Genomic DNA, 23,205 nt, shown 5'->3' with positions numbered 1-23,205 from the left:
AGAAATAGATTCACAAGTCCTCAAGAGATGTGCTAAGAAAAGGAAGCCTACTGCAATATTGTGTATAAAAGCAGAAAGCTGTTAATAACCTAAATGTCCACTAATAGGAGATTATAAAGTATTGTACATTCATACACTAACATACCACAGTATCATTAACAAGAGTGACACTAATTCTAGGTGTTTAACATACAAATGTGCTTAAGATGCATCATTAAGTCAAGAAAAGCAAGTTGTAGAGCTATATAGACAGTATAATCCTATTTTGGTAAAATTTGTTAACATACACAAAGAAAAAAACTCTTAAGAAAATATCCACCAAACTATTAACTATTATATTTATTTCTGGTGAGTGAGATTCTGTGGGCCTTTACTTTTCACTCAATTTATTCATGTTTTTCAACAAAAACTTATTGATTACCTACCACCTACCTATCATTGATCTCAAAGGAACTCACATTCTATGTTTGCACAACACTGGAATTCTTTTCAACAAACATTATTATCATATTAGGGAAAACAGGTTAGACATTTAAAAGAGTACATTTTATTTTTTTTAATGTTTATTTATTTGAGAGAGAGAGAGAGACAGAAAGAGAGGACGAGTGAGAATGGGGCACAGGCAGAGAGAGAAAGAGAGAATCCCAACCAGGCTCTGCACTGTCAGCGCAGAACCCGATGTGGGACTCAAACTCACAAACCGTGAGATCATGACCTGAGCCGAAGTTGGACACTTAACCAACTGAGCCACCCAGGCCCCAACAAGTACCCTCCAGAGATGATTCTACTTGCTGGCCCTCTTTACCTCCTTTCTAATCTACTGCACCAGTGTCTGGAATCCAATCCCCCTGCTCCCTCTTTCCACTCTGTGCCCTCTCTTTTCCTTCCACTACCAGGATATCCCCCAGTCTTTCTGCTCAACTTGGGGCCAGGCTCTCCCATGAAGCTGTCAGTGATACAACCAGACTGTGATACCTACCTCTGAACTGACAATGAAGCTCATAGACCACCCTCTCTGCAATCATGTGGGATCCCCTGGGATCCAGGGGCCGGCCCTATCATCTATAACATGCCATCAAACACATAATGCCGGGCACACAGAAGGGGCTCAATAATGTTGGCTGGATGAGGTCTGTGTTGGTGATGGAGCTACACTGCTCAGATCATCCTTCCAGAGAACCTTGCCCTGATCCCTGGGAGGATGACTGTCAGGACCATAGCAGCAGGCTTGAACGTCTGGCTAACAGTTGGGTTTAGTACTAGAGGACAGAAGAAGGGTGAGGTCAGAGGATTTTATTCCTCAGGGGATTGCTCCCTACTAGGCTGGCCCTGTCCCTCTACCAATGGTCCTGACTCCTATCAACTAGATCTCTCCATTTTCTCTCTTGCAGAATTCCAGTGATTGCTCTCTCCCTTCCCCCTTCAGGCCTGGGGTGACAATGGCTCCCTGTTGTTACCAGCTCTGGAGTACTGCACCAGCTCTTGTGGCTCTTAGTAAATCCTGCCCAGAGTTCTATAATTAGCCCTTTAGTAAATGTTCCTCATTTCTTCAGCCAAGTGTGCCATCTGTCTCCTGCTGGGCCCCTGACTGCTATAACCACTGTTCCACGCAAGATTTTTTTTTATAATAGCAGAACACTGGAAACAAGCTAATTGTGAATCATTAAAAACTGATTAAATAAATTATGGCACATCTGCTTAATGGTGTTACATGCTACCACTAAAAAGGATTCAGGAGATCTAGTCACCTGCATGAAAAGATGCCCAAGCATTTGTTAAAATTTTTAAAAGCAAGATTCGGAATAGCCTGCACTGTATGAACTCATTCATTCAAAACGTAAAATCTACATTTGTTAAGGCTGGGATTGCAGGTGAGGACACCCCTGCTCAAAACAAACCTAACAAAAGCATGAAGGGGGGCGGTGAGGATTTTCTGACCCCATCTCTTTCTATCACTCATCTCTGCTTTCCTGTGTGGTATCTTCACGCTTAGGCAGGTGGTCTTCAAGTGGTGGCGGAGAAAGTACCTGTTCGGCTCACAACATCTGGACATCCTGACAGCTGACCACCTCAGCACAGAGGGCCTTGTTCCCAACTGCTTTAGCAAAAAATCCTGGGCCAAAGCAATCAGGACAGACTTGGACTTATGCTAACCACTGAATCATACATACTGAGAGTGGAGAGGGAGGATCCCTAAGAAAAAGGGGGCATTTCTTCCCGGAGTAGGAGACACAGAGCAGGTGTAAGCAGCAGGGATTCGCTTAGAGGGAATATTTGTAGTTGGTATTTGTTATGTTTTTTGGCTTCCCAGTGTCTAAACCCCCCCTCCCTATTCTGGAGAGTCTCCTACCTTCTAGAGCACGTATACTGGAGCCTACCCCCTGCTATACATACTGAAAGTGCCAGAAAGGCACTTTCCCAGCCTCCCTTTTTGCCAGGCAAAACATGTGACCCAGGCTGAGCCATTTACATGCTCTCATCTCAGGCTTTGGCTCTCAAGCTGGTAATACAAAAAGGGGCCTGTGTCAGGGCCCCTGGGTGGTTCAGTTGGTTGAGTGTCTGACTCGATTTTAGCTCAGGTCACGATCTCACGGTTTGTGGGATCGAGCCCCAAGCTGTCAGCACAGAGTGTGCCTGGGATTCTCTCTCTCTCAAAATAAATAAACAAACAACTTTAAAAAAAAAAAAAAAAGGCCTGTTTAGACTCCATCCTGGTATAGGGTGCAGCCATGGAATGATCTGGGGCATTGTTCTTGGTTGTCGGGCCTCCAAGATTGGTTTTTTGGCCCTTGTAGGATCTGTGACTACAAAAAGAACTTTGTATTAAACCCTCTTTCTACTTTCTATCTAGAGGTTCAATTTCTACAGTTTGCAATCAAGAAGGTTGATCAATGCCTACATGTACATATTGCATGTTTGTATATGTGTGAAATATCTTTGGAAAGATAAAACAAATGTGAATATTGGTTACCTACCTATGGTAGGACCAGGACAGTGGGAGAAGAGGGAAAGGGGCTTTTACTTTCATGTCCTTTTGTACTGTTGACATTTATTTTTTATCACGCATATTACTTTTATAATGAAACAACTAGTTAGTAAAAAGGTACCCGGATAAATAGGATAAGAAAAGGGTACAATTTTTCAGGATTTCCACAGAAACAAATGTCTTCACCAGACCTTCAAAAGGAAGTTATCCTCACCTCTGTTGTGAATGGGGCCAAATCTAGAAGCGAGTGAGAGTGTACCACCTCAGACACTGGGCCTAAGTGATTAGCTCTAGCCCTGTAACTCACCTGGTCACTTTCCATGCCTCCCCATTACTCACAGAATAAATCCCAGTCTCCATCCCGGCCCTGAAGCCCATGGCAATCTGAGTCCTGTGTACTTTGGAGATCTCTCCTCATCTTTACATCGTGCTTAGAAGACTTTCTTCCAGCCCTGCTGGCCCAGATCCTAAGGGTATTACCGTCTTCTCTGATCTTCCGATGCCATGACTTTTATTCCTTCTTCAGGCCCTCATCAAGTTTTGATCTGTGTTACAAGTCTATGTACATGAGACTTAGTCCTTAACACTCATGTACTGAGCACCTACTATATGCCTGGCCGTCTTCTAGGTTTTGGGACCACAGCTCACAGTCTATGCAAACCAATTACCCCATATCCGAATGTTGATGCTATCACGATGAGCAGGCAGCAAAAGCAATTTGCAAACAGTACTGCCCTTGTTAGAACATTTTTCCCCTCTGCTTGCATCATACTCTCCCCAAATGTCAGTATGGTTCCATTTTTCAATTTCTTCAGGTCTGTGCAAGTGCCACATTCTCCTTGACACCTTCTCTACCCACCCTATTATAAAATAACATCCCATCCTCTATCCTATTTACTTGGATTTATGTTATGCTCTATTTATTGCTTTAGTAGCACTCATCACCAACAGACATACAAGTTACTTACTTGTGTATTTACAGCTTGTCTTTTTCCACTGTCAGCTCGAGAGGCAGGGATTTTATTTTGTTTCCCCCAGCTTCTCCAGTACCTAGAACAGTGCAGAGTTGGCACTCCATAAATGTTTGCTGAGAACAGGAAATTGGGCTGGATGTCAGAAGAGCTGGTCCTAGCACAGCTCTCCTCCAGGACAATCGTGTGGCCTTTAGCAACACTCAACCTCCTTTAAGCTTTTGTTGTGTCCTCTGTCAATTGGAGTGGTCATCTGAGGCCTCCCCGGTGGCTGACAGGATGCTGTGAGGACCACACGTGGGTCTCGAATTTCAGGGTGCACCAGAATCACCTGGAGGGCTTATTAAAATACAGGTGTCTGGACCCACACACAGAATTTCTGATCCGGTAGGTCTGGAGTGGGGTCAGGGAATTTGCGTTTGTGACAACGTCCCAGACGGTGCAGATTCAAGAATCACTGATGAAAACAGATGAGGGACAGGAAGCGCTGGTAGCCTTAACTCCCAGGTAAGGACCCACTCTCAAGGACCCACTCTCAAGGCCCCGCAGGACGTTCCGCGCGGTGCAGCAAGCACAGAATGGATCCATCCGCCCCTCGCTCCAGCCAACAACTCTTCAGGAAGCGGCCGTGTAGCGCCAGGCGCTGGTGGAGTAGGGGGCGGCGGCGCGCCACAGGCCGGCCCCAAGCGGCGGCGGACCTAGACCCCGTGGTTCTGAGCTCGCACCAGGAGTGGTCTGCAGCAGCCGCTCCGACCTCCGCACGGGGCAGGAAGTCCCCGAGCCTCCGGAGAGGGCCGCCACTGGGCGCCGCACGGGCAGGGCCGGCCCCGGGAGTCGGGGCGCGGACGCCGCTCGGAGGTCCGGGAACTCGCCGTCCTTCCCGGCGCGGCGAGGACGCGCGGCCGGGACCCCGGCGCGCGCCCGGCACACAGTAGGCGCGCGGCCCCGCCCCCCGGCGCGCGCCCGGCACACAGTAGGCGCGCGGGCGGCGGGCGGAAGGGGGCGCTGGCGCGCGGTATCCGGGGGCGGAGCCGGCGCGGCCGGCCAGGCGGACGGGCGCGGGCCTCGGGGCCGCGATGGGCGAGGGCGGGCTGCCCCCGGCCTTCCAGCTGCTGCTGCGCGCCTGCGACCAGGGCGACACGGAGACGGCGCGGCGGCTGCTGGAGCCGGGGGCGGCGGAGCCGGCGGAGCGTGGCGCGGAGCCCGAAGCGGGCGCAGAGCCGGCGGGGGCCGAGGCGGCCGGGCCCGGGGCGGCGGCGGCGGCGGCGGCCGGAGCGCCCGTGCCTGTGGACTGCTCAGACGAGGCGGGCAACACGGCGCTGCAGTTCGCCGCGGCCGGGGGCCACGAGCCGCTGGTGCGCTTCTTGTTGCGCCGCGGCGCCTCGGTCAACAGCCGCAACCACTACGGCTGGAGCGCGCTCATGCAGGCAGCCAGGTAAGGGGCCGGGGGGCCTGGGGGTGGTGGCCCGCCGTCCCCGGGGCGAGGCGGGCCCAGGTGGCCGGCGCTGACCGGCGCCCTCCGCGGACGCCCCGGGAGGCAAAGAGTCAAGGACTCGTTCCAGAGAGCTGGAATGGTAAACTTTGAGCAACTTGGGATACTACAAGAAGTGGAAGTGCTCTTTAGTAATAAAATCAGAATCTTAGAAAGAGTGGGTCTTTTGAAACAGAATCTGAAGACCTCGTCGAGTGGAATCTTAGAGACACGCAATCTTAGATTCATTCCTTCTTTCAACATGGGTTTCCTACGAACTTACCTACCCACCTAGCCTGGAAATGGGACACTGCGGGAGCCAGGCAAAGTCCCACCAGGAGCAGCTCACGTCCCGGTGGACAGGCCACACAAGAGATCGGGCTTGTTGGGGAAAGTGCGGGGAGCTCTGGGGATGGCAGACCCAGTTTGGGGAAGTGGAGGAAGGTTTTTGGTAAGAATGATGTATATATTCATGTCAAGACTCCGTAAAAATTAACCAGGACTTAAGAAGTGGGAATGGGGTGATTGGCTCACGCAAAGGTTTAGAAGCAAGGGTGAACATAAGGCATTGTTAGGACCGCTAGACTGATGTCAGTAGGAGGAGGGGGCTAGACTTAGTGGGAGGTGATCCTTCCCTGGAGAGAAAGGGGCAGATGCCATGTGGCAGGGGCTGAGAAAGATGAGCTATCCTAAGGGCACTGGGGATTGATAGAAGGTTCTAGACAGAATGAGTGACAGAATCAGATTTATGTTTTGGAAAGATCACTTTCACTGCAGTGTGAGGACAGATTGGAGGGATGGGCTGGCTAGCGTCAGAAAACCTCGTTAGCAAGGAATTGCAGCAGTCCAGGGAGAGGTGATGGTAGCCTGGACCAGAGCAGAGACAACAGTGGGAAAACAAAGAGATGTTTGAGATGTACCCAGGAAGCAGGGTGAACAGGTGAACAGGACTTGAAACCCTGGTAGGAAGGACCTCAGATGTACAGTAAAGCCACTCACCTCTGTTGGCCATCTACTTGGGTCCCACCCAGCCGTTAGTTTGGTCTCTGGTGAACACTCTTGTGTCAGAAATGATTACATCCATGTTTTTTCCTGCTCTGAAAATGATAGCCTTTATTGAGCACTTTTTGTGTCAAGCACCCTGTAAAGTGCTTTAAATGAAGTAACTCATTTGGTCCATACAAGACCTTAGGAAGTATAGGTAGTGTCACCCCCTTTTTACAGATGAGGAATTGAGGCTCAGAGTTAAGTAACTTGCCCAAGGTCACACCGCTAGTAAGTGGCAGAGTCACATTCACACCCAGGCAGGTGGCTCCAGAGCCTGTGCTCCCCAGCCTCTGCTCTCGGCCACAAATCCTGTGACTGTTTCCTCCTGGTGTTGACCACAGGGAAGCTACTTGCCAAACTGGCCAAATGCTAAAGAGACAGGTTGCGTGGTGTTGACCCTAACTTCACCCTTGGCCTCTTTGCTTCTGTCCTTCATTTCTCTGCCTGCCGGTGTGGCAGAGCTGGCCCCTCTGCTTCATGCTTTGGGTGGTGGGAGTTTGTGCCAGGTCTTTAAACACAGGTGTTAATTGCCGAAATTAATTGGCAGTCACAGCAGCTGTTCAGAAAGCCCCAAGCTTCCCTATCCTCAGTAATTACTTATTAGAAACTTAGCATCCACAAAATTATCTCAGCCTTCCTTGAGTTCTTTTATGTTTTCAGCCTAATTGAATGACTGCTTGGGCTACCCATGGATTCAGAAAGCATTCCAAATGTCAGCATTTCTGTCCAAATTCATCGCTTTTCTTTCTCTCTAAAAATTTGTTATATCAGAAGAGCTGGGATTTGGGATTTTAGGGTCTAGGTTCAAGTTTTGATTCTGTCAGTTTCAAATTGAGAGGCCCTGAATTTGCTGCTTTCCATTCAAATCTTTAGTTTCCTCACCTATGAAATGGGCATTATCAGTTTATTTCAGGGTTTATTAAGATCAAGTGAAGGGCACCTGGGTGGCTCAGTTGGTTAAGCATCTGACTCTTGATTTTGGCTCAGGTCCTGATTTCCTGGTTAATGAGATTGAGCCCTGCATAGGGTGCTGAGTGCGTGGAACCTGCTTGGGATTCTCTCTCTCCTCTCTGTGCCTCTCCCCCAGTCATGCACCCCCCCCTTCTCTTAAAGTAAATAAATATTAAAAAAAATCCAATAAGAGGAAGGGGCGCTTGGGTGGCTCAGTTAAGCACCCAACTTCAGCTCAGGTCATAATCTTGCAATTTGTGAGTTTGAGCCCTGTGTCAGACTCTGCGCTGACAGCTCAGAGCCTGGAGCCCGCTTTAGATTCTGTGTCTCCCTCTCTCTCTGCTGCTGCTCACACCCTGTCTCTCTTCTCTCTCTCAAAAATAAACATTAAAAAGAATGTCCAAAATCCAGTTAGAGGTGTGGTTGGGTGGCTCAGTCAGTTGGTTGTCGGGTTCTTGATTTCGGCTCAGGTCATGATCCCAGGGTCATGGGATTGAGCCCTGTGTCAGGTTCCTTGCTGAGTGTGGAGCCTGCTTGAGATATTCTCTCTCTCTCTCTCTCTCTCCCTTGCTCATGCTCTCTTTCTCTCTTTCTTTAAAATAAAAAAAGATCAAATGAGACCAAATTGTGACAATACTTTTTAATCTGATGTTAGGAATTATACCAGATTTTATTTTACACTTGATAACTAAATAGCATGATTTTAAAAAATTCTCTACCTCAGTGCAGGATACACCAGTTCTTTAGTTACTCCCATTGTCTGCCTCCGGACCATCCTCTATCTACTTAGTTATGCCAGTGTTCATTTAGTCACTCATTCATTTGCCAGCAGTTACTGAGCCCCACTGTAGGTCAGCCAAGAGTCCTGTCCTTGGGGAACACACAGTCCGACAGGAAGACACAATTGTAGAAGGCTCAGGTGCATAGATGAAGGGCACCTGGACTAGTGTGGAGGGTCTGGGAGCTGCTCAGAGGTGAGGTCTGAATTGAGTCCCGCAGCCGGATGAAGGGTGTGCTCAGGAGATAGGGACAGGGGAAGGCTCTGGTCAGAGAGGCGGCATGGCAGAGGTGTGGGAGGAATATAATCAGTGAGTGCAGACGTTGGGGGCTGGGGGGTGCTGGCATGGGGGTTGAGTGGAAATGAAGCGGACAAAGTCAGCAGGTCTTCCTCAGACATTGGGAAGCTGGGAAGTGGCCGTGAAGTTTAGGTTTGGGCAACACCATCACGGAGGATGGGCAGGAAGGAACAGGACTGGAGGCAGGAAGATAGGTTGGGGTTGCAGCTTTCTGCATTTGAGTTTATGTCCATTTGATTTGCTCCCTCTCTGCTCTTGGAGAAGAGGAGGGACAGGCCCAATTCACCAAGCTCTCCCTCCAGAGGCTGAGCTGACTCGGTGCCGTTAAGGTTCATGTCCCCCAAGGTATTTGTAAGTCCAGATCAGAGTTTGGCCTTGGCTTTGCCTCCACAGGGAGAAGGGAGGCCCTGGGTTTATAGGAGGTTTTAACACACACACACACACACACACACACACACACACACACACTCACTTCCGGAAAGGAGGGGAATGCAACGAGAGATTCAAAACACTGCCTCACAGATGTAGACATTATGCAGGCATTATGGTTTGGAACCGCCGGCCCCTCTCTTGTCATTCTTTCCCAGTTAGTCTAGGGCTCCTTCCAACTCTGACACACACTGCTCTGAGCCTAGTGTGCCAACCAAATCCTACAAAACAGGTCTTTCCTGCCCCCTGGTGGCAAAAGAAGGAAGAGATTTTGCTGGGAAGAGGCATCTGTTTTCGTCTTCCTGGTATGGAGTTGGAGGTCGCTTGTTTATATCTCCCTGGCCAGCTCAAGATTCAGGGAGAAAGGTTTGGCCCAGGCCCATTTCTTAGCCACTGGCAGCGGACACTCCTGCCAGCAGGTGGCAGCAGGCCTCTGGTAAGAGGAGCCTGAGCCCCTCTCTGCTGACCACAGCCATGCCACACCTCTTGGCATGGGGTGCATTGGCTCATCTTGAAGGACCTTCTGTGTGTGCGTTTGGGGATGGGTAGACATGAGTCAGATGTGAGCTCTGCCCACGGGAGTCAGCACAGGCAGAGATAGATTACAAGACTATAAAGCAGAATAAAATGAACTCTGAGATGTGGGACGCAGTATAGTGTAGGGGAAAGAGTGAGTACATCGGGATTCGGACAGACCTGGGTTGTGACCTGACACCACCTCTTACCAGCTGCATGACTTCGGTACTTTGTGTAACGTGTAAGGTAAAACGATTATTATATCTTAACATTCATGAGGTACTTCCTTTGGCCAAAGTCTGTTATAAGTGCTGTATATATATATCATATATATGTATAGTAACTCATTTAATTCTCAACAGCTCTTGAAGTAGATACAGTTACATCCTTATATTACAGATAAGGCAATGAAGTCATGAAGAAGCTAAAGTTCTTTTTCAAGATCACACAGCTAGTGATTGGATCCAGAGCTGGATTCGAACCTAGACAGGGCAGTTGCTCACCTTTGTGCTGGTGGATACCAGAAGACTTTTTATAATAAGTAACTGCTATGATTTTAATAATTAATGACAAATGAGGATCACATAAGCTGTTTCCTTATCAATGTTCCATGTTAGTGTCACTAATTCTCCATCTTCCTGGCAGATTTGGGCATGTGAGCGTGGCACACCTCCTTTTGGATCATGGAGCTGATATCAATGCCCAGAACCGTCTAGGGGCCAGCGTGCTCACTGTGGCCTCTCGGGGTGGCCACCTGGGTGTGGTGAAGCTGCTTCTGGAAGCTGGTGCCTTTGTGGACCATCACAGCTCCTCAGGCGAGCAGTCAGGGGACAGCAGGGATGAGCTGTTGGACATCACAGCCCTGATGGCTGCCATCCAGCATGGGCATGAGGCTGTGGTGCGTCTGCTGATGGAGTGGGGCGCGGACCCCAACCACGTGGCCCGAACCGTGGGCTGGAGCCCACTGATGCTGTCAGCACTCACTGGGAGGCTTGGCATGGCTCAGCAGCTGGTGGAGAAGGGGGCCAACCCTGACTACCTCAGCGTGTTAGAGAAGACCGCCTTTGAGGTTGCACTTGACTGCAAGCACAGGGACCTTGCAGACTACCTGGACCCACTGACCACTGTCAGGCCCAAGACAGGTCAGGCTGTGCCACCACCAATTTCCTTCCCTTCCTTGCCTTGGCTTCACAGAGGACCCTAAATTGTGTTTGAATGACAAAAGCTGAGGACTGCCCAACCAGAGGGCGTGTGCAAATCAGAAGTTTAGCCTACCGAACAATGGGTCTTAAGATGTGCTGTGCATAAGAATCAGTTGGGAGTACCTATTACTTGCAGGTTTCTAGCCCACCCTCCAGAGAATTATTTGGTATCTCTGGAAAGAGCCTGGAACCCCCATGGCAAGGCCCCTCCTTTCTAACCAGATGATTTCAATGCAGGATGTTCTGGGATCTTTCTAGGACAGGGTTCAGCAGACTTTTCCTGTAAAGGACCAGATAGAAAATACTTTAGACTATGGGCCAGTCTCTGTCAGAACCACTCATTCCGCTAGAGTGAAAGCAGCCAGACATTATATGTAAATGAGTGGGTATGGCTGTGTTTCAGTAAAACCATAATTACCAAAACAGGCTGCAGAGCAGATTTGGCCCGGGACCCCTGCCAAACTGTGTGCCCTCTGCCCTTGAGGACCTTGGCCTCCGTAGGGGAGACAGGCGAGAAACGGGAAATAAACCTACTGGAAATAATAACTTACGTAGTAGGCAGGTGGTAGGTACCGCGCGGGGGAGGAAAGCGGGCAGGGCTGAGGTTTGGGGTGTGGGGGTGATGAAGGCTGCCGTGTGGTTGGGCGGCCTCCTTGAGCATGTAAGACCGTAGCCGACATGGAAGCTGAGGGAGTGCTCCCGGCCTGCTCTCAGGGAAGAGCCTCCAGGTAGGACAGCAGCAAGGGAGAGGCTGTGTTAGCAATGATAGATTATTATGTAAGTAACTGTTTATTCCAAGCTCTTTTTGTGAGGTGCTAGGAAGTTCACCTTGAAGACCCCCAGCTCTCTCCCTCTCATTAGCTGCAGGATAGGGTACCATCGAGGCTATAACGGTCATTGTGATACACCCCACCGTGGTGGTTCCTTGGGCTGGGAAGGGTCCCCAGAACTGTGGTGCTATTGATGCCAACACCGGCATCTGGAATGAGGAAAGGGCCAGCCCAGGGTCACTTGGCATCAATGGCACAACTGCCCGGGCCTCCTGGGGCCAGGCTAGAGGGTCAGTCATTCTTTTGTACCAGATGGTTGCTTAGCAACCAGCACTAACGTCAGGTGACATACTATTTTTTGTCAAAGGGTCTTGGTATGAGAAGGCCCCTCCCATAGCAAATTAGACTCTTAGACACTTAAAGGAATGTGACCTATTTAAAACTAAGATGCAGAATCTTTTTTTTTTTAAGTAGTTCTTCCTGCCCAACATGGGGCTCAATGCAAGTCTTGAACTCACAACCCTGAGATTAAGACCTGAGGTGAGATCAAGAGTCCGATGCTTAACCGACTGAGCCACCCTGGCTCAGAATCATTTGTTAATAGTATTGCCCAGGCAAAATTAGACATTTGGTTCCATGGCCCTGTCTGTCCTCTATAAGAACTCTGGAGTTAAGTACCACCCTTTCTGGGGTGGGTGCTAATCACCAGTGAAGGCAACAAAAATTGCTCTTTGAATGAGGCCTAAGGCTTTCTGAAGCATTCTCCCACCTATATTAGTGATCCCTGCAACCACCACACGGTCCCCATATTAGCATGTTATCCCCTGTTGTTGATGAGACCAATCACCCTGGAAACGTACTCAAATTCTGATACGCCAACTCCAGACTCGGTGGTCCCTGAACTGTGCTGCAGCTTCTTCCCAGCTGCCCGAGGGGCTGACCTGAACCTGAGATTTAGCCCAGAGTCACAGGTCCCCCTCACAGCCACTCCATCCCTAGAGTCAGAGATTGCAGTAAGTCCTGCCTTCAGCCACCTGTGAGGGGACTGGTCATGATGATGTCTACTGTCTGACAGTAGCACAGTACTCACCAGCTTGGAGGAAGGTGGCAGATGAGCAGATGAAGGAGGGGCAAGCGTTGGTGGGTGCAGCAAGGCCCAGGTTTGGGGGTAGGCGTGGGCTTCTGGACCAGCTGAGGAGCTGGGCTGCAGGGACCAGCACGGAAACCTCAGGTGGGCAGTGGTCTGCAGAGAGCCATGTCTGCAAGTCTGGGGCAGAGTGACTCTCAGAATCCTTCAGATTCCTTATTTGGGAAGGAAAACAAAAATTAACATTGGCTTTTCTGGTGGCCGTCTCGATGACCTCCCTCTGGGCTCAGCTGTTGTCTCGGACCCTCTGTTTTGGAATTATCTCATGGTTGTACATTTAGTTTTCAGTAGAAAAGAACCACTTTCTTTTAAAATTTTTCATAGGAATCCAGATTTTTCCAAGACTATACTTTTCCATTACATCTAAGAGAGGCTATCCCAGAGTTTGGAATGCCCCAAAATGATTGCTTCGTGAGTGTGGGATCAGGAAATGTTCTGCTTATTCATGTTTTTTTGGCCAGATGACTGCCCAAGATCTATCTCTGGAGCATTTACAGACACTCTGTGATGATAACTCTTCCAGAAGGGCTACTGGATTCATCCGCTACACCTGTCTTTTATCTGATTGCTTTTGGAAAGTACATCATTTTTAAATGCTAGGCTGTATTGTTATGTGCTTGTGACTTCTCTGTTCTACTAAACCTTTCCTGGTTAACTTTTAAAATCCTTATTTACCTAGATGAGGAGAAAAGGCGGCCTGATATTTTCCACGCGTTGAAAATGGGTAAGTGCTTTTGAAAATCTTTTTAGAGATTTATGAAGATAGGGACACATTCTCCCAATCTAGTATTTGTAGTCCTTTTTAAGGCCACCCAGAGTGTTTGCGAAAGAAAACGGGCATTTTGTTGTTTCCTGACTGTAGTTTCACACAGGGAGGGTTCAGCCCCTGGAAGCTGATAGTTATTATGGTGCTTATACACAGGTTCCAGACCATCCTCCCAGGCCCCCCACCCCTCTGGCCAAACCCTGTGGCTGTGCTCTGGCTTTTCCCTACTTCTGAGGTTCCTCACTGCCTACCTACTCTCTACTTTCTTTGTGATGAAGGGCTAGTTAGCCTAAGATCTCCTCTCCTGATATAGACCCCCACCTCTAGGATCCCCTCCCTGATTCTCAACCCCCACGCTGATCTGAGCTCCCTGTATGTGCATTGCCTTTCATGTTTCCTTCATCTGTTCTCTTAAGATCTCAATAACACTTCTCTCTTTCAGTAAAGCTGTTTGTGTGCGTCCCTCCAAGATTGGGGGATTTGAGAGTGGAGGCTACCTCCTTCTTATCTTTGTAGCCCATGTGACGCCCAGCAGCCCAGTGCAGGGGCAGGTAGAGCATATGTTTGTTAATAACCCACTGGATAAGTAATCCAGCAGTGCCAGGCCCACTGAGCACCAGGCTCCTGCTTCTGTTTGCAGGAAACTTCCAGCTGGTCAAAGAGATCGCAGACGAAGACCCTAACTATGTGAACTTGGTCAATGGGGATGGGGCAACCCCGCTGATGCTGGCGGCCGTCACGGGACAGCTGCCTCTGGTGCAGCTGCTGGTGGAGAGGCGCGCTGACATCGACAAGCAAGACAGCGTGCATGGCTGGACAGCCCTCATGCAGGCCACCTACCATGGGTCAGTGCCGACTCCACTCCTTCAGCGCGAGGCTAAGGGAATGCCCTGGTCTGAGCTAGGGTCCTTGGTGGGGTTTTCTGGTCCTGAGAAGCTGCAGATAAACTCTAAAGCTGTGAAGACCTGGAGGCACACACACAAAATTAAAGAAGTGCAGGGGCCTTCTGTTCTGCATCCCTACCTTCTGTGTCGTGATTCCTATTACCTCAGCACAGAATTCACCAGGGGCCATAAAAGCCATGCAGCAGGAACATTTTCTGCAGGAAGATGAGTTTCTGTGGGTTGATTTCAGTTGAACAGTTTGTTTGGAGTGTTCCCATTGATGTCCTTAAGTTACCCCTATTGGAAATGGAACATCAGCCATTCGTACCATTGGCTCCTGGGCAACCAGTGCTGAGACTTGTCCTGACCCCTCCTTTTGAATAGGCACCGGCATTGACTGGTGCTTCTGAGTCCCTTCTCAGTCTGTCCTCCTGGAGGCCACCCCTTTCGGATAGGTTGACCCAGGGGCTGGGAGCTGCAGACAGTCTTAACAGCCACTAAGTGGTCTGATTCCAAATTACAGGCCTTTTCCTTTTCCTTGCCCTGTTTTAGGTGATCACAGCAATTTCCTGTGTCATCCTGAAGCAGTTTTTCTTATTTGGTGAGCTTCGGACAACTGCATCAGACACCTCAGCCTCTGTGAGGCTTCTGCAGCGCAGGGGTCCCGATTTGGGGCAGCAGGAGTTGGGACCTGCGTGGTCATGGTGGCCATGTCGTTTTTCTTTTGCTTGTGGATGGAGCACATCAGCCTTGGTTTCCATCACATTCAGCGCTGACTCCCCACGGAGTAGGGACAGGGAGTGTGAGACAGTTTGCAGCCTTTCACATCCTTCTTTCAGGCTCAGAGATGGGTGCTAATATCGTCAGCTTCTTGCCCAGGAGCAAAACCAGGCTTTTGTTTTCAGTGCGTCTAACCTTGGCTTTTTCTTTCCTCCCTAGGAATAAGGAAGTTGTCAAATACCTGCTAAACCAAGGAGCTGATGTCACTCTTCGTGCAAAAAACGGGTACACGGCCTTTGACCTAGTGATGCTGCTGAGTGACCCTGGTGGGTTGTTTCAGGAAAAGGGTCGAAGACCCTCATGGCCTTTCTCTGGCGGGGAATCAGGATAATCACCTTTGTGTCTAGCCCTTGCTTACTCATGAGGGAGGTCACTCTCAAGCCCCGAGGGCTCACCACATGTCCTCAGGCGAGTTCCTTCCCTCCTCGGCAAAGACTGGGCTGGCACCAGGTAGTCTCCTAGGCTTCTCCAATGCCAGCCTTCCAGGAGTCTCCCAGGAGGGAAGGCCAGCGAGACACGAGTCTGCCTTGGCAGTCCATGCAAGTCCTGGAGTGGTATCTGTGCTTTGTGACCAGAAACCCTGCCCCAGGAAGAAACAGAAAGGCCCCTTTGACAAGCAGAATCAAAGATGGAGTAGTGACCTCCTCTGTTCAGTCGTGTAGGTGGAGGCTGCTGGGTCAAGGGCACCGTGCTGGGGGTGTCACCATCCCTCGTCCCACCTCTCTCGGGCCCTGCTGGCATCTGCTGCTCCCCTCGGACCCTCCCCCACTGTGACAGGCCCTCCTCTGGGACCTGACACATCCAATTAGGTGGCCCAAAGGTCAGAGTCTGTCTGTCTGTCCATCCTCTCTTCTGTTGCCCTGGAGTTTCAGCCCAGGGAAAGAGAGAGGCTAGTAGGCCCTTCTAACCCACAGGCTTTGACCCCTGAGCCAAATCCCAGCCTGCTGGCCGTGGGAGAGGACTTGACCTCCACAGACCCAAGTGGACATAGCCCTGCTGCCCCTCTCAGCTATGGGGTGCCCTGCCAGAGAGCCCTCCCTCTTCCCCAGCATTGCCCCCTCGCCCTGCCTGCTGCCGGCCCCGCATATCTCAGACGCACACTCGGCTCCATTTCATCCTCGCAGTGTGCGTGAGGGGAAGCAGAGCTGCGTATCCCCTTGTGGAGGGGAGGTGACTGAGGCCAGGGGAAATGGCTTATCCCCAGCCAGTGAGGTGAGGTCCTCCGGTCAAGTCCAGTGAGCTCATTCCACCTCGTTGGAGGCCCTCCTGACATGCGTAGATTTTATGTCGTTAAAACCCGTCTCCTGGATCGCGCACACTTTTCTCAGACAAACTCGTGTCTCACTGTGTCTCTTCTCCCTCTTCCCTTCCCGACCACTTCCCTCTCCCTTGCCCCATAAGAGTCTCTCCCTAGTCAATTTTTTTTTCCTAGTGGGTTTTTTAAATGAAGTTTTTGCCTGAATTTTTTTAAGAGACACGTGCTTATTATTGGACACTTGGAAAAGAAAAAAAAAACAGTCATCAAGAGAAAAGCAGTGTTAATAGTTTGTAATATTTTCTTCTCAACCGCTGTTGTTTTGGTAACCCAGTTAGTAACTGCAAATGATACCTAACCTTTCTTAAGCACTTCCCTTATGCCAGAAATTCCCTCGCATCCTTCAGACACCTTTATGCACCAGCATCCTGTCACCCCTTTTACAGAGACACAGAGAAGTTCCCTAATTTACCTGCCGTTGCACAGCCAGGGAGGGGCAGAAGCAGAATTTAACCCCCTGACGTCTGGCTGCAGAGCCTATACTTACTTTATTTATCTGTTTATTTATTTAAAATTTTTTTTCGTTATAAATGTTTATTTTTTATTTTTGAGAGAGACTGAGGGCAAGCGGGGGATGGGTAGAGAGTGAGGGAGACACAGAAGCTGAAACAGACTCCAGACTCTGAGCTGTCAGCACAGAGCCTGATGCAGATCTCAAACCCACAGACTGCGAGATCATGACCTGAGCCGAAGTTGGATGCTTTGACCGACTAAGCCACCCAGGTGCCCCAAGCTTGTACTTTTAAAACACACTTACCCCACTGTCTTTCTGTGGAGAGAGGGCTCCTGGTTCTTCCTTCTGGTCAAGTGGATTAAGCCCTGCTGGCCTGTTTGCCACCTTTCGAAGACCAGACGGTGAAGCCGGTGCCTTGATTCCGGAGTAACATAGACTCGAGCTGCAGGGCTGAGTTTTAAGGCTGACAGGGGTCTTGTTGAGCCCTCTCTCCTGGCCCAGCAGACGTATTTGCAGGTAAAGCGCTGCCTTTTGTGTCCATAGACACGGAACTTGTTCGACTGCTGGCATCTGTCTGCATGCAGGTGAATAAAGACAAAGGCCGGCCCAGCCACCCACCACCTCTGCCCCACTCGAAGGTCCGACAGCCTTGGAGTGTCCCAGTGCTGCCCGATGACAAAGGCGGGCTCAAGGTTTGCCTTTTCCTGTCCTAAAGGGCTTTAAAGAGAGCCAAGTTGACGGTGTGGGGGATGCCTGCCGCTTCCTGTTAATGCAGGGCTGGTTTAGGGTGAGGGTGACCAAGCAGGGACGGGAAACAAGCTGTGGGTGAGCAATAAGGAACAGTGGGGATCAGGGAAAACTGGTGTGATCCTATCACATGCAGTGACTACTTTGCAAGAATGTGGGTTCATCTTGTCAGATTGTCCCATTTTTTTCAGGAAATGCTAGGACGCTAGATATGGAGAGCCAATTTATAGATGTCGGGAACTGGAGAATTTTGCATGATGTAGTACTGGGCTGGCCGAACCAAATGCCTCTCCTCCAGGCTGTCTGTCTGCGGCCTCTGCTTCAGCATGTGGGATATTGCTGATTGCGCCATTCTGGGGTCTCCCTGCAGCCCACAGGCCTCCAGCTGGGGCTTTCTGGAAATACCAAAACAACCTCCAGCTGCTCATTTCTTTGAATTTCTCGTCCTCCCCATCCTGCTCTACTTGGTTGAAGTCACACTTACCTTTTCTCTATCCTGTCTGGGACTCTAGCACCTCCTCAAATCTGCAGACTCAGTTCCTGTTCTTAGCTCACTCACTAGAGCCCCGTGTTTTCCTCTCAGTGTTGTTTGTATAGGTCCCTTCAGCCCTGTGCTCGCTGCCATCTCCCTAACCCAGGCCCTCGCAGCCTCCCTTCCTGCTGTGTCGTAACCCCCAAGCGGTCACAGGGTTAGGGACACCCTGGGGGGCAGCATTGGTCCTCTCTGTAGGTGGAGAGGCATCAGCTGCCAGAACAGATGGCCCAGGCCTTGGTGTGGACAACACCTCTTACACTGTCACTGGAAAGGGGGGAAGAGCTTATGCAGTGACTGATGCTATGGTGTTTGACGTTGCCTCTTGTCCATCTGTCTGTCTCTGACTCACTGTGAAACTTTGAGCAATTGGCACCCCATCTGGATCTCCATTTCTCAATCTGTGCGATGCGGAGATTGACTAGATGAGGGGCAGCAGATAGGGTCCACTGTCAGAGGTCAGAGCCTCGAAGGGCTGAGTCAGAAAGGCTTTAGAGAGAACCATGGCGTTATGGGAAGGGTTGCTGTGGCTGATTGGTAATACCTGTCATAGGCCCAGGAGAGCAGAGGGGAAGTGTGTATAAAGTGTGTCACCGTCCTTGGCCTGGCTGTTCCTGGAGCATGACCTCTGCTCTGCGTTCCCTTGGCAGTCCTGGTGGAACCGAATGTCCAATCGGTTCCGGAAGCTCAAACTGATGCAGACCCTGCCCCGCAGGCTCTCCAGCAACCAGCCATTGCCTTTCTGTGATGAACCAGACTCAGCGCTGGACTCCACAATGAGGGCGGCCCCCCAGGACAAGACAAGCCGCTTGGGGCTTCATGATGTAGCCCCCACAGTGAAAGATAATGGTAAGAAAAAACTGCATGTGCTGTAAAATTTCCAGAACGGTCAAACCCAAATTCTCTGCCCTTTGTCCTACCTCTTGGGCTGATGTGAGAGGTGAGATGATACTGGAATGTGGCCCTGGAACAAAGTGGCTGGTCTGGGGAAGGAGAAATGGGCAGGGACACAAATGCGGTCAGCATGGTAGAACGGGGATGTTGGTGGCAAGGGTCCCTGGTTTCTGTCCCACACGCCCTGCTCAGGGCCTTGAGGCCAGAAACTGCCTCTCTCTTGCCTTTGATAGGTGATTTTCCCACATATCAAACATGATTGATCTCTGGCACTGGAAGCGTTTAGAAATAGAACGAGTTATCTGAGGGTAGGAAGTGAGCTTCCCAACGCTGGAGGTATTCAACAGATTGGATGACTTTGCCAGGGCACTGAAGGTGATTCCCACACTGATTGAACAGTTGATCAGATCACACCCCTTCAAACAGACTCCCCACACCCAGCCTTGCTCCTTTCACAGCACTGTTTGAGACAAGCTGTTGAGCTGGGTGCATCACTGTCTGACCCAGCACGCAGGGCTTTATGGAAAAGCTGAAAACACGCTTTGAGACACCTTTTAAATGCTTTCCGTCTATTCAAGTATTGGATACCAATTACTATTAAATATTTAATCACTCAGGAGAGTTGGTTTTCCAGGATGAAGGCTACCCTGGTCACTCATCCTCATGCCATGAACTTGTTGGGAGGGGTCATTTCAGGAAACTTCCATTTGTCTCTCAGGTCCCGGGAGCATGAGAGGAGACAAAGAAGATGTGTTATTGACAACCATGGTGAGTGTGGGGCTGTTCTAAAAGCATTTCAAGTCTCTACCAGTCATTAGTTGATTTACAAGGCTGGATGTGGACATGTGTCTCTCTTGGTGGTGGTCGCAGATGGGCTCGATAGCAAAATGTGTAACAGTGGGCACAGCTCTGGCGCTGAGGAATTGGAACAGATGCCAGTCTAAACTGTGGGTAAGGTGGTGCTGGTGCTTAGTGGCCAGATGTAAGCCCTGGTTGCGTTCACAGGGAGGCAGCGCTGAGGACAGGGCTTGTGAGTAGGAATTGATGGGTGACAGCGGAGTCACCGTTTTGGTTTTGGGGAGTCAGGAGGAGAGGAGTCACAGAGGAGGCTGTGTTTCCAGCCTGAGAGGCCTCAGTCTCCTCATCTATGAATTAGAGATGCATCAGGATTAGTAACAAAAGTCCTCAAATAACTGGCATGAATGAGACAGCAGTTTCTTTTTCTCAAGTGCAGTTCAGGACGAGTATGTTGACACATGGTGTCCTTCTACCTGTTGGTCTCCCAGGCTTGGCTTCTATTATGAGATGGCCACCAGAGCTGTGGCCATTACTGCCTCCTTCTAGCCAGCAAGAATGATGAGGGGAGGAAAAAGTGGCCAGGGGCACACCAGGTGTCTTTCAAGAAGTTTCCTGGGCACTCACACGTCACTTCTGCTTATATCATATTGGCCAGCATTTAGTCACATCACACTACGTGTGGGAGGCTGGGGGGCTGGGAAAGGAAGTCTCTGTTCCAGGTGGTTGTGTCCCGTCTAAATGCCAGGGGTGTCTACTAAGGAAGATGTGGAAGATGGATCCTGGGGGACATCTGGCAGTGTCTGACTTTAAGGGATGCTATCCTTCATGGCTGTTTCTTTGAATAAGGTTGTCCCCAGGAAGTGTTTAGCATAGTGCCTGGCCCAGAATGAGCTCCTGGTTACCTGCTGTATGATCTTGGACATGTGACTTCACCTCTCTGGGCTTCGCGTTCCTTTTCTTTAAATGAGGGTTGGGGTTGAACTCAAGTCCATTTAGCTCTAAGACCCTAATCTGGAGGCTGGCCAGGAGAGGGCAGTATTGGAGAGGAGAAGGGAGCCGAAGCATCCTCAGAAGGGGCTGAGCGGGCTGGGTCCTGACTGGGACCTGCTTTCTCAGCCCTGCCCCGCCCTGCCCTGCTCTGCAATGGGTGTAAATTGGTGTCTCTAGACCAGATTACTAAAGTGGGAGCTTATACTAACCTGATGTTTGATAATCTCATTAAATAGCAGTAATTACTTTTGTATGAAAACAGATCTATTCTTGAAATTTTGGAAGATGCAGTAAAATATAAAGAAGAAAAATAAAATCCCCCTTGATGACACACATAATCATGACTGACATTTTGGGGTAGATAAGTTTTGGGTATTTTTCTAACCATTTTTTAGCATTATGAATATATCACGTCCTACATGATAATGGCAAATTCCACAGCGCTTACTAAGTCCCAGCTGCTACTCAGAGCACTTTACATATATTCATTCATTTAGTCCCCCTGGCAGCCCTGTGAGGTGGGCACTGTTCTATTCCCCATACTATGCTGAGCCTGACTTATTAACAGTTTGTCTGACCATCTGTTCCATGTCATTAAACACTCTTAGCCACATCACATCTAATGGCTGCATGATGCAACATTCTGTCCTGGGAACGTGCCTCACACACCAGTGAAGGCTTACCTGTTGGACTTCGGGGTTTTTAGTTTTTTGTTGTTGTCACGGATCTAATGAATATCTTTATGCCTCAGTTTCTCCCACTTGCCTGTTTCCTTGGGCTAAATGTCTAGAAATAGAATCTCTGGGTCAAGGGTGCAAATGTCATTGCCTTCCGGAAAGTTTGCAACAATTTAGACTCTGTCCCCAAGGAATGAAAATGTCCATCTGTGGTGGGTTTGTGGCTGCGGGCATCCTTAGTCCTCTTCCAGTCCCAGCCCCCTTGCTGGATGAGGTTGCTGAGGTCCGGGGGGCACGGCACTGTTCACAGATTCTCAGAAAAGCTCAGGAAAGCCAGGGTGGGACCCAGGATGCCTACCCTCCTGCGTTGGCACTTCCCTGTCCCACCTCCTCATGCCCCGTGGAAGGCACCAGTACACTGGCCTACCCCTCGGCAGATGGAGGATGGCCAGGGAGCCCTGCCGAGTGGGCGTTTGCAGCCATCCTTGCGGAGATGCACGCCTGCCCGGCTCCCGAGGCAGGTTTAGCTGTGGGATGCCCTTCCCTGCAAAGCACCATCTGGCACCAAGTCCACTGTCTTTTCTTAATTAATGTTAGTGCGGACTGTGTGAATACTTTTCCTTGACAGTCCACCAGTCATCATTGTGTGGATTCTATGCTAACTCTAAATTACATTTTCAAAATACAAAATTACAGTTAAAAATGTCAGCAGTGGGAGGTGTGGCTGGACTAGGGAGAGTGCGGTGGGGTGGGGAAGAGTGTTTGCTGGGCTCACAGAGAGCCCAGCCTGGGCTTCCTGGTCCCCTGTGCCCTGTCCCTTCCTCCAGAGACCCCCAGCTCTGTACACACGTCCTGCTCCTCTGGTTGTCAGGCCTGCCTGAGTTCTTTTCCCTGGGCCTGCAGTGCCCTCTTCCCCATCCCCCCGGTGCCACCATCACAGCACACCCAGCATCCCTTGGCCTCGCTTCGGCTCCCCATCCCCTCTGTTTCCATTCTAGCTGCTGCAGTGGTCCCAAGGGAAGCTGGGGGTTGGAGCAGAGTAAATGGGGGTATTGCTTGGTTGCTGGTAGAGCAGAAGATACCACATGGTTTCTGGCCGGGTGTGGGGATGAGGGGGTAGATGATGGTGCCATTCTCTGAGAAGCAGGAGAAACCTGGAGTCTTTCTTGAAAGAGCTGGGAGCCTCCCCCCCCCGGGGGGGGGGGGCTTGTCTAACCCACAGCCTGTCTTTTTCAGCTTCGAAATGGAGCCCCCTTCCCCAGACTCCCGAGTGACAAGCTGAAGGCAGTCATCCCCCCTTTCTTACCCCCTTCCAGTTTTGAGCTGTGGAGCTCGGACCGGTCCCGGACATGTCACGGTGGGAAGGCAGAACCCATGAAGACTGTGCTGCCCCAGAGAGCTGGCCGGGGTGCCCCCGTGGGCATGGGCGGTGGGAGCACAGATGCTGTAAGTCTTCCACTGGATGTACTTTGACACATCACTCACAATGAAGTTGGGGTGTGTTGCAGGCAGAAGGGACCTCAGACCCGCTTATCCAGCAGGTTTCAGGCTTTTTTTTTTTTTAATGAGGGATATCCTTTTGTTTCAGTGTATCCTACAAAGGGACACTTTATTAACAGATTAAAACGTGGGGTGAAGGGAATGAAAGCGAGGGCCCCTCTTCTCTGTCTTTTCTCTGGGGCCCCCAGGAGCACAGGCTGAAGACCTGATCTCATCTAAGCTTCCCTATAGTAGATGGGAGACTGGGACTCAGAGAGGGGAACCAGCCTGCTGCAGAGCACCCGGCCATGTGGCATGGGCCT

The 23,205-nt window shown here is 50.3% G+C and overlaps 1 protein-coding gene across 26 annotated transcripts in view; it reads left to right on the top strand.

Moving 5' to 3' along the window:
* The first annotated feature begins 4,716 nt into the window (after window positions 1-4,716).
* The window catches only part of ANKS6 (ankyrin repeat and sterile alpha motif domain containing 6), a 68,829-nt gene continuing 50,340 nt past the window's right edge, over window positions 4,717-23,205 (top strand). For 16 of the 26 annotated variants that reach the window (XR_015242878.1, XR_015242877.1, XR_015242874.1 and 13 more), the window contains exons 1-9: window positions 4,723-5,392; window positions 10,093-10,589; window positions 13,246-13,290; window positions 13,973-14,177; window positions 15,156-15,262; window positions 17,309-17,457; window positions 18,695-18,893; window positions 19,657-19,706; window positions 22,640-22,849. Coding sequence is in view for 4 of the 26 variants with exons in the window: in XM_086683584.1 (XP_086539710.1) it covers window positions 5,034-5,392; window positions 10,093-10,589; window positions 13,246-13,290; window positions 13,973-14,177; window positions 15,156-15,262; window positions 17,309-17,457; window positions 18,695-18,893; window positions 19,657-19,706; window positions 22,640-22,849 (1,821 nt within the window). In the remaining 22 variants the exon portion in view is untranslated. Of the gene's footprint in view, window positions 5,393-10,092; window positions 10,590-13,245; window positions 13,291-13,972; window positions 14,178-15,155; window positions 15,263-17,308; window positions 17,458-18,694; window positions 18,894-19,656; window positions 19,707-22,639; window positions 22,850-23,205 lie in introns of all 26 variants that reach the window. The other 10 variants (XR_015242880.1, XM_086683584.1, XR_015242886.1 and 7 more) reach the window with 7 other exon arrangements.

Source organism: Puma concolor, chromosome D4, assembly GCF_028749965.1.
Source record: "Puma concolor isolate L17-30 chromosome D4, mPumCon1.1.hap2, whole genome shotgun sequence".
Lineage (NCBI taxonomy): Eukaryota > Metazoa > Chordata > Mammalia > Carnivora > Felidae > Puma > Puma concolor.
Note: the sequence above shows the minus strand (reverse complement) of the source record. Positions and strands in the feature narration are given on the sequence as shown.